The sequence below is a fragment of the Eutrigla gurnardus genome (genome assembly GCF_963514095.1).
Source record: "Eutrigla gurnardus genome assembly, chromosome: 1".
Taxonomy (NCBI): domain Eukaryota; kingdom Metazoa; phylum Chordata; class Actinopteri; order Perciformes; family Triglidae; genus Eutrigla; species Eutrigla gurnardus.
In genome coordinates, this window is record NC_139915.1 from 19,190,019 (window position 1) to 19,201,535 (window position 11,517).

General features: G+C 42.5%; 1 protein-coding gene across 1 annotated transcript in view; it reads right to left on the reverse strand.

Annotated features, from left to right (window-relative positions):
• The window catches only part of abhd17c (abhydrolase domain containing 17C, depalmitoylase), a 72,665-nt gene extending 69,227 nt beyond the window's left edge, over positions 1–3,438 (reverse strand). Inside the window, exon 1 of the mRNA XM_084007353.1 lies at positions 2,573–3,438. Coding sequence (XP_083863479.1) covers positions 2,573–3,057 — 485 coding nt within the window. The 5' untranslated portion in view covers positions 3,058–3,438. The remainder of the gene's footprint in view (positions 1–2,572) is intronic.
• Positions 3,439–11,517: the final 8,079 nt, after the last annotated feature.

The following is an 11,517-nucleotide window of genomic DNA, read 5'->3' on the forward strand; positions in this document are numbered from 1 at the left end:
TTGTCTGCCATCGCTGAGCATAATACTAAGTTATTTCCACTATTTTCATGTTTTATCATCACTAAATTCTCCCTGATCTACATTCCAGACTTGAAATGGTGAATTTTGACGAATAAAATTCATATCAAGGAGCTTCATAGTCAAAGGTTTTATTTCATTAAAAGAAAGAACAAATATGTATCTTTATCTGGTATAAATCCCATTAGGATCATCAAGTGCCCACGTGGTCATTTTGGGGTCCAAATATGAGGTTCCAAAAGAGTCACCTCTGCTCGGGAGGGTTTTTGGACCCCCATAAAACCCCCACCAGTGGTACCATACCCCTTAAATTCATTTTGGCAAGAGCAAAGGTCCCAAATATAACAAATAATCCTGTTTAGAATAAATGAGATCATTCATCGTGGTGCTAGGAGCACCCAAAAAGTGAAAAATAATTTTGGCCGTCAAAAACAAAATTGGACTTTGGTGACCCACCTCTCACCCAAACAGTAAGGAATGTTGAAATGTCTGCCTGTAGAATTGTGTAGTACACATTACAATGAACTAACAGATCAATTTTCAGCCTTCTATCACTATTAGAACAGAAGTTATGGGCCTCCAAAAATGCCAACAAATTAAATGCGAAATTCCAATGTGTCAAAAAGGGGTGTGGCACTTGAAATTCAAATGGACGCACGGGCAAACCGTTTGAGATATTGACCTGAAACTTCAGATTCCCTCGTTTGGTAACATAAGGCATATTTTCACCGCTTTTCAGCAAAATCTGAGAGGTGTCATGTACATGATACCCCGATTTTGGCTGTTTTCACATGGAATGACCCATATATAAAATAACACTGTTGTCTCACCATCATTACATTTCTAATCAAAAGCAATGAATATATTTTTAAAAAAAAGTAAAGTTATACAAACCAACAATGTGACCATCTCGTGCATGCATCTGCATGGCAATCCATACCGATGCACAGGCACGTTGGACCCCAAAGTCCGGTTTGTTTGACTAGTGTGTGCCTCGTAACATGCTCAAGCCAGGAAGAGGTGCGCTTCGGTACAGTTCCTCATGTACGAGCAAAAGCGACGCCACGTCCTGATAGTAAAAAACATCTGCCCGCTCGTGCTTCGCTCACATGGTCTGATGTAGAGTATTTTATCTTCATATGGGCAGTAAAGTTACAGGAACGTTCTCTGTGTTCTCCATTGTGATGACTCTGAGACTGATTTATGGAAACTACATAAAGCCACGTGTGTCGACTTGTATTACGATGTGATGACGTATGTACAAGGTCACTGTGAGTGCAAGCCGGTAGGGGACTGGGGAGACTCAATTGAGCATGTTTTGAGTTTGATTTTATTTTTAAAAGAGTTAATATGCGATGGAGAAACACAAAGCCCATGTCAACCATTCCTGCTTAAGATTCCAGACCGTGGTCGAGAAGGAGCCGAGGGGAGACATTTTTATGTGACTTATCCAATTAGAAAAACTGGATTTAATCATCAACACAAGCATAACGTTACTAGAGCTGTCAAACACAATGCTGCACCCTGGGAGAGGCTCAGACCAGCAAGAAATATGATCTAATACAAGTTAAAACAAAAGGAACCTGCCCAACAGCAGAAAGCCAAGCTCTTTATTTCTATGTCCCCCCCATTAGAGCCTTGGAGATATTTTATTTTCTTCAACTTAGCTGACAGAAAAAGACCTAATCCACATTCTAACTATTGCAACAGTTGACTGACTTCCTTGATTGTGGAAAAACAGTTGTTCATGATCCCAATCATGTTAAATAATCACATATTCATTGCAACAAGCCTAGAACTCATACAGCATTATGGATCTCATTACTGCAGACATAATGCAGAGGAGTCCTTCACCTCTTGTACTGATTTCCCCTCCATTTTACTCCAGAAGACAGACAGACAGACAGACAGACACAGACACAGAGACACACACACACACACACACACACACACACACACACACACACACACACACACTTCTGTTTTCACAAAATTACTTTTAACAAGTGATGTCAGTGAATGACACATCTATCAAGATGTTGCTTTTCAGGGGACTTTTAGCCTGAAAATGGTCCCCTTTACTTTTCCAAGAATAATAACACAAATGAAGAATCAATTCTGAATTAAATTAAGACATTTCCAAACAATCCCACTGCAACAACTCAATAGCCCACATTGTTTTTCTCAATTGACTATTCTGTCTTGAAAAGTGGACTTGGAAGACCCCCCAAATTGAGATGCAGCATGTGTTTGCTAGGTTTTATGGTGAACCGGAATGATGATGTAACGACGGCATGTTTTAGAAAAGAACAAGGGCTTTGCAATCCTGCGCCACAGTGCATTTTTAAGTTCTTGTCACTGACTAAGAATTGTTTACAGCTTCAAACTCGTTCACATGGATGTGACAGCTGTCCTGGGTGTATGTTTGGAGGCGGAAGTGACACATATGCCACAGAATTGATTAAGCTTTTAGCTCACACCTTCCTCAATATGCGCGTGTATTGTCGCCGCTTACTACATGGACACATGCGTTGATCTCATGGTAAACACTCACTTGTTCTTCAGGACCTGCCAGGCCGCCTCGATGTCCGCATACAGGTTCTTCTCGGACGGCTTGCCGGTGCTGACTCCGTAGCCGGAGTAATCGTAGGAGAACACGTTGCAGTTGATCCTGGAGCCGAGGCCGATGTAAAAGCTGCACATCTGGCCCAGGTCCACAGCGTTCCCGTGGGAAAACAACAGCGTGTAGCGGCTGTTCGGGGCGCAACGCACGAACATACAGCCGACCCGGTTACCCCGGCTGCTTCTGGTGCTAAACACTTCCACTGCATCGAGCTCTCGCTGGGAGTATTGCCAGTCCGCCCGCTCGGTTAAATGTAAGCTAGTTACCCCGTTTGAGTCGGTATGCACCGAGTACGTGGGCTCCGGTGGGAGGAAAGCTAGCTTGGCCGCGATGCGACTGGGACAGGGCGGACAACAGAAGAGCCAGCACAGCTCGCCAAGAGAAAACCCATTCATCCTGGGGCCTTGTTCGGGCATGTGACATGCGCGGGCTCACCCGGTTATTTACCTTCTACCGAAACAAGACCGGAGTTCTCTTCAAGTTTTAAGTCCTATTTATTTCCCATGAAAATACTTTAACAGGCAGTGTTGGATGGCTCAGTCCCTCGGCTTGGCAGCTAACGCACTAGCGGGCTGGCAGGCAGGAGGCTAGTTAGCTTACAACAAAACTAAGACTTCATATAGATTAGAGATGAACTAAAACGCAATATTTAGATTCATGATATTTACAGCACGAAACTATGCAGCGACGATTCACGATAGATCAACTCCGCCCCTGAAACATGTTACTCGCTATGCGCCAAGATGTGATGCTAATGAATCGCAAGTCTCAGAACGGCCATTTCTTTAGAATGAAGACGAGCTGGCTTTCCGGTACAACCGGATATCCGGTTTTGCTTTTATTTATTTTTCTATGTCAAGTAATTGTACTCATTGTTTATTTCAGATTTCTTTAATGTATTTTGGACATCACTTTTGCTTTAAGTTAAGTTATAATTTAAAGTATAAGTTTTAATTAATAATTTTCATTTTAATTTCATTTTCGGGTGTTTTTTTTGTTCATTAGGTTTGAGTTTCTCTATCATAAATATATCGGAAATAAAGAGTTCTTCTCATGTTAACCCCCAAACATAGGGGGGGAAACCCAATTGATGTTATTATTATTATTATTATTATTATTATAACCTTCATTATAATAGCGGCATTCAGGGGACGCAAGGACACCTCCACATACGCAAGGACACCTCCACATAAGGAGGAAAAAAACAAATAATATAGGACAACAAAAAATACATAACAATATTCCAATATTATCATAGTTTTTAATGTTTTTCCAAGAATTGAAGTAAGCCTAAGCAATTTGCGATCCACAATTTCAAAAACATGAAGTACAACATGCTAATTCTTGATCTTCTTTATTAATCAATGTGAAAATGTTAGCGTCCCAAATGTCTGTATCGTCTGCTCCTGGTTCCAATTAAAAACTTTCCATAACAGAAGTGCTAATAAATATTTCAAAACTCATTTGTGAATCCATTATTTCCCGGGCATTTCTCCTTTTATTTTATTTTTGTGTTTTTCGAAAGCTGACTTGTTTTTTAATATATTGGCATAGTTAATTGGTTGTTTTAATGTTCTGCTACTTCTGGTAGAGTGACATGTTCCGTATACGTTATAATATTTGACTTTGATTTGTAAAGTGTCTTTAAATAAAGCAGTTAAATAAATGTAGTAATATAAAAAGTAAAATATTTTATATAAAAAAACATCAAATGTAGCTGAGTAGAAGTAGAGTTCCATGAAAAGAAAAGACTCAAGTACAGTTACCTCAAATTTGCACTTAAAGCTCTAGTCTACGATTTGAAAGGTTTGAAAAAAGCATCCCCCCCCCACACACACACACACACCCACCCCTCCCCTCTGTGCTCCTCGATGCTCGTATCATTCTCCCCTCGCAGCCTCCCATCTCCCTGTTATTTTACGAAAATAGTTCACCAATATGTGTTTCTGAAGACATTTTATGCGAGAAATAAGCTATGCAGTTGCTGAATCTGTCTTTATTTCAGATTGACAACGGTCAGTTTAAAAGATTTTCGAGACCTTGCGGGCGGCGCCGTCTCTCGAAATTTGCCGCTCCACAACAGCATTGCACAGCTTCTTACATAGACAATGGATGGGAACATTCCCTCTGCTTATGAACTCAGGCAGGACGCCGTTTAGTTTCCCGGTGTGTCAGGGACTTCCACAACATGTACAAAGCAGTAATAGTGTTTATTACGGCCACAAATGATGAAACATTATCGGTGTAAATGCAGCGGGTGCCGGTCGGATTTCTCTCTCACCCCGACTGCAGTACGTTCCCGATCCCAAACTGCTCGGCGATCGCTTGCCACAATCCCCCCTCCACTCCCCGCTGACGCCGCAGCCTCAGCCAGAATCTCACTCTGAACTCACGTGAGAGCCCTGCTCCATACCTGAACTGCTCAGGGCAACAAGCGTCTTGTCCACTCGTAGTTTCAAACGCGGAAGTGAGTCGGGACGAGACGTGAGCAGGAGCAGGAGAGCGAGCAAGGGTTGGATCGGAACATTTAGCCAATAGTAGCCATGCGGACCGGATGGCTACTATTGGCTAAAGATTGGCTCAAGTGAAAAATCGTAGACTAGAGCTTTAAGTGCAGTACTAGAAAGGATAAATGTTCTGAGTTATGTCGTGTCAGCCTATTAGTTAACACAGTTTCTATCCCCTCTGAGATACACGACACCAGACTGAAATGAGTTTACAAATTTTATTGGAAGGGCCAGCAGCCCCACGCACACACACACACAGAATGAGCAATGCCTCAGTACCCCATACAATGGCTAACGCCCACCCCCATGTACCCACCCAGGGTTACTTAAAGGTGCACAGGCTAGTTAGTAGTTATCAACATTTAGGGGCAACATACAAGACAGGCAAAGCATTCAGCATAAACCAAGACAAAAGAAAACACACCAATTAGGCTACAAAATAAACCAAAGGAAAACACACCAATTAAGCTACAAAATAAACCAAACCAAATCCAGTGTTCAGAGTAACGCGTTACAAAAGTAATGCATTACTTTTTGCTGTAACGCGGTAATGTAAGGCATTAAAAAAAAAGGTAATATTTTACTCAGTACAAATCTCAGTAACGCGTGTTACAATGCATTTTAAACCCGAAATCAATTGGTGTGTTGTTTTTATACAAATTTGCCATCACCGCGAGATCCGCAGAGGAGAAAAAAATCTGCACAAATGTTTACTTCTTCTTACTGCTAGCAATTGAGGAGAAGATGACGGCAGCAGCAGAGTCAGACTCTACATTCGCGCTCATTATTTTCAATACGTCAGAGACAAGGATACAAAGAACATTATAGTTAAGTGCACTTTGTGTTCGAAACCAAAAGATCTCTACCTCACGAAATAGCACAAGTAATTGAATGAAACATCTAGTGAGGTGCCATGCTAACATCAAGCTAGTAACCAAAAGAAAGCAAACTGAGGATGAGAGTGGAGAAAAAACTAAGCAGCAAAAACTAACATTCTCCCGTCCTGCAATGCTTGAACCTTGGGAAGTGAGGAAACAGTGGCAGAGTATCTTGTCGAAGATATGCTGCCACTTTCAACAGTGGAGTCTCCACCTTTCAGAAACATTGTGAGCAAGATCCCTGTCCAGGCTAGCAACGACAAGGTAAGCTTCTATCACTGCCTCGACAGGTTAGTCCAACTGGGCTATAGACTATTAAAATAGCCGCCCGCCAGAACAGTGACATAACGTCAATTTGTATCACATCAGTCTGTGTCCAGATAAAACATACAAAACGTATGTTAGACACAATAAAAATGAGCAGAAAATCAATGTATGTTTCAAAAACTTTCAATACAATGTACTGTAGATGCATTATAGGAATGTACTGTCCCTGTTATATAGAGGAAGTGACCATGCATGTTCAATCACATCTTGAGGACATAAGCTTTCCCCTTAGGCTAATTAAGACCATGTCCTGACATACAAAAAGTTTTGACACATGGATTTTTCAATGTCATTTTTCTCATGGGACTGAAACAGGTAGTGCACCCCAAATGTTTCATGCATTTTAACATTGCAATATCATGATCAGCATGGCCAGCCTTTTCAAAAACTGTTGTTTTCAGTGTTGGTGGTTGTGAATGGAGGGTAGCCTACATTTTAAGGCCTTTTAGCTAATGTTTATTGCTTATTGCATTAGGGCCTCTAGCCTAGGCTACATGAAACACCACTTATTTAGTCCAATCAGCATAGCATGCGTTTGATATCTGGCTATTTTCTTATTTATATTTTAAAACTGCATCCATTAGCTCTGTAGCTGTACCCTGCTAAATGACAGTAAAATTGAATATAATCTCATTTATTTTCAGCATGTACTGCCAAGCAGAAAGACCTTCGCAAAGGACTTGGATAAGGCATATGATGTCATGGCAAAGTAACGTAAAGGACCATTGAAGAACAGCGCTACGTGTCCACCACCGCTGATATTTGGAGTGCATAAAACAGAAGCAGTCGCATCAGATTGTCTGGAAGAGGTTGGTGAGAAAAAGTTGATTGTCCCCACAGTAACACGGTGGAACTCATTCTATGATGCCTATGCACGAATTACAGAAATGCCCCTCATTGACATAAATAATCTCTGCACACAGTTTCAGATTAAATGTATGAATGACAGGGAATATCAGTTTCTCAAGGAATACTGTGTAATCATGACGCCTTTCACAGCCGCATTGGACATCCTGCAGGGTGAGGACACTTGTTTTTATGGGATGCTTCAACCAACGCTAGAGGTTCTTATGGCCAAAACCTTAGCAATGAAAAATGGTGTATCGCCAATGACCACTGGGTTGCCTGAGGTTATTGTGGGAGCAATCAAAACTCGATTTACTGCTACAATTGATTCCAAAGCTGCGCTACTGGCTTCCGTCTCACTGCCCAAGTTCAAGCTGCGCTGGGTAAAAGAGGAAACCAGGAGAGACCACATCACATTCCTCCTTACAACGGAGTGCCGCTCCCTGCCAACGGAGGAGCCTGCAGCCCTGATTCCTGATGCCCCTCAACCTGCCGTGGTCAGTCCAAATGAGGAGGACTTTTTCTCTTTTGATGAACAGGTCAGTGTCTCGGCTGATGCACCCATGTCAGTCGAAACAGAGGTCACGTCTTACTTGAATTCTGCCCCTGTTATGGAAAGCCTCCATCGGTTTCCAAGAATTAAAAGAATCGCTCTCCGTTACAATGCAGCTACACCATCCAGCGCACCAGTCGAAAGACTTTTCAGTCTCCGGAGTCTTGTGCTCACTCCAAAGTGAAACCATCTTGGAGGTGGGCGATTTCAGCGCCTTATTCTGTTGCGCTTTTACAGGTTTTTTAGTGAAGTATGTAGTGAATAGGATAGCTCCCCACCATAGAACAAGGCTATATAAGTTAATTTTACCAGCCTTGTTTGGCTAATTTTACCAGCCTTGTTTGGCTGCATGCTACCTCTGTTTATTTATTTGGCAGTAACAGGTCCTCTGTTTAGACTTTTTTATTTCCATGGTTTCATTTAGCCACTTTAATTTCATTTTAAAGCACTTTGATTGTCATTTGTAATTTTGAAAAATGTGGCTATCCCCACAGAAGCAATAGCCATAGGTCTAGCTATGTCATTATGCTGTGAATTCTCTGTGAATAAAATAAAATAAAGGGATAGAAATGTAAAAAGGGTTGTGTATCTTGTCATGACTTTTTTTTACAATCTACAGTAGTAGGCTCTAGCTCTATTGATTTCAATATGAATAACTAAAGTTACAGTATTTCTATTATAAAATGTATCGCACCAATTGAGCCATAACTGCGACATTATATTGTACTTTTGTGAGCCTTAAGCCTAGCTCAGTCATTATGCCATACCACATCACCTCCTGCTGTGTAATGAGCTGCATTGAACACAAGAAGATCTATTGAGAACACCAAATCCATATTTCCTTTTATTTTGGCAAAAAGTAACGCAAAAGTAATGTAAAAGTAGTGTAATGCCTTACAATTCAAAGACAGTAATATTGTAATGTAACTAATTCCTTTGAAATTACAGTAACAAGTAGCAAGTAGCAAGTTACTTTTAAAGCGTAATGCATTATTTAATGCATTACGCTTTTGAAGTAACTTGCCCAACACTGACCAAATCACACAATCACTGCGCCCCACTCAAGGCAAACTCCAGGAGTTACGTAGCAATGGCAACTCACCACACAATTTACTGACACACTGTCCTGCCCCCGCATGCCCTCCCAAATGCAGACACCCCACAGCGATGTACATAAATAAGGGGGCGTGTGAGGTCCTTGCCCACCCTCCCAGGTAGGTGTGCTGTCTGGCCAGGTAGGGGGAAATAAGTCCAATTTGGTCGGCTGCCTTTCACCACACGCCGAATAAAACAAATACTTGCACAGTCTACACTCACAAAATCCCAATAGCACAGAATAATTAAGAATCCCCTACAAAACCCACTACTACCATAATACCGGGCCCCGCATTAGAAAACTACAAATCCCAACATCAAAATCCTACAATTCCCAGCACGACCAACCAGCGTCCAATCCACGACCAGACCGTTCCCAAGTGGGTGGGGAAAGACGCTGCAGTTGCCTGTGTATCCCAATCGCTGCTCCACTGTTTGCAATGCTTTCCTCTGGTTTGCGTTGCCTCTTAAGCCCACCTCGATCGCAGTTCTGTATGCTTCACATGTATGACACCTTTCACAAAAATCCTCTATATCCAACCTCATGCAGCCAATAGCACATAGTTAGAGCTTTTTTGAATGTGCGATCAGTGCTGTAATGACCAGGGCCCTCATTTATAAAGCTTGCGTACGCACAAAACGGGGCTGGAAACGTGCGTACGCCACTTTCCACGCAAATGTTGTGATCTATAAAAACCAAACTTGACGGGAAAGTGTGCGTACCCGTAAGCAAACTCTGAGGCATGCGTACCGGTACGCACATTCTGGAGACTGGAAGGGAATCAGCAGTAAACCTGAGAAGAACTATATATTTTTGATGACTCGCACACATTTAATTACACTCCATATCATACGTTAGATCTGCGTTATCATGGTGAACTCCAGCAATGTTTTTGACGCTTTTAATGAGTGATAGTTTTTTTCATGTTAACACCTTCTTTTAAAACCTGACTTGTATCTTAAATCAAAATCATTTTGAAATATTGAATCAGCGCTGTCACCGCAGGAGGAGGAGACGGCCCAAATGCATGTAATACAGTATAAATACCTTCCATTAGATCACTGTAGAACACAGCGGGAATAACTAAATATTCTCCTTATTTTAGTGCATATATCATCAACACACATACATACAGCCATTAAGCCATCGTATAATTGTTACACTTTATCCTCGTTTTTAAACCACCAGAGCGCAGAGGAAATGCGCTATAATGAGTGCCACGCTCGTGCGCGCTCAGTCGTGGAGCGTGGAGAGCGCAACTTTACCGAACTTCAGGAGGCAGAATCTACCACCCGGCAAAGGTGGTAGAGACCCCAGCATGATGAGCCACGTCCCCGTGCCCGACTGGAGGGGTATCAACAGGGCGCAAGAATCCGTGAGGATGTCATGCTGCGTTTGTAAGATAAGGAAGACAACAATCAATGTTCATTGTAAACGTATTATTTTATTAATCACAGTGCGCGTTTGCCGTAGCTCATCTGCAACGTTGTTGATGGCGGTGATTGTGTCTCGCTGAAGTTGCAGGACGGCATCAGTGAGCACCCGACCGCTTGATGTGCCATTCGTCCGGGGTGCGCTGCTGCTTTGCGCCGGACCCGGACGCTGTGGAGGGCCCGTCACCGTCACCCTCCTCACGTCACCCTCCTCACCGTCACCCTCCTCTGAGCCCAACGCTGCAGACTCTGGAAGGACATGTTGTGTAAGGTTAATCTAAACAGTTATAATATGGGCATGTTAATGCCTCAGCCAATGAGAGGAGTTGTTGTTGGAATACGGATGTGACGTTTTGTGTACTGCTCTCCAAGTCGGAAGTAAACAGTTGACTGCAAGTCGCTCTCTGTCTCGTTATTATGATATGGTAACGTAACATGGTGTCAGAATGAACCTGTAAGAAGTTTGGAGAGGAATGCGCCTCCAAGAGTGAAGTTGTCCAGACGAACGGAAGACGACGTTAGCGCTAGCGGCTACAAAAACGGCTAACGCTAGGCTAACAGTCAAACGGACAGAGTGGAGAGTGGACCCAGCCGAACGTGCGTCGGGGGAGACGTAAACAGGCGAGTAAAGCTGCAGATAAAGCAAAGAAGAAGAGGACAATAAGCAAAGGAGCAGTTAAAATAAAACCGGAGTGAAATAAAGATGGCAGACACCCCTCCAGTGCCAGCAAGCAGCGTCCAACTGGCTCCAGCTGGTAACTTTGACTTCAGTAATGCAAATGAATGGCCAAAGTGGATAAGACGGTTTGAACGTTTCAGGATAGCATCAAGTCTGGATAAACAGTCTGAAGAGTATCAAGTAAATACATTGATGTATACTCTGGGAGATGAAGCTGAAGACATATTGAGTGTTTTGCCATTAAGCAGTGATCAGAAAAAGAAATATATAGATGTAAAACAAGCCTTTGAGAACCACTGTGTGAGCAAGAAAAATGTCATTTTTGAGCGTGCACGATTTAACAGACGAAATCAAGAGCAAAGAGAAAGTGCAGAATCATTCATCACCGCTGTCCATAGCCTCGCTGAACACTGTGCGTTTGGAGCGCTAAGAGAGGAGCTTATCAGAGACAGGATTGTCGTAGGACTAAGAGATGCAAAGCTGTCCGAGTCATTACAGATGGATCCTGATCTCACACTGGAAAAGACAATATCCAGAGTGCGCCACAGTGAAGAAAT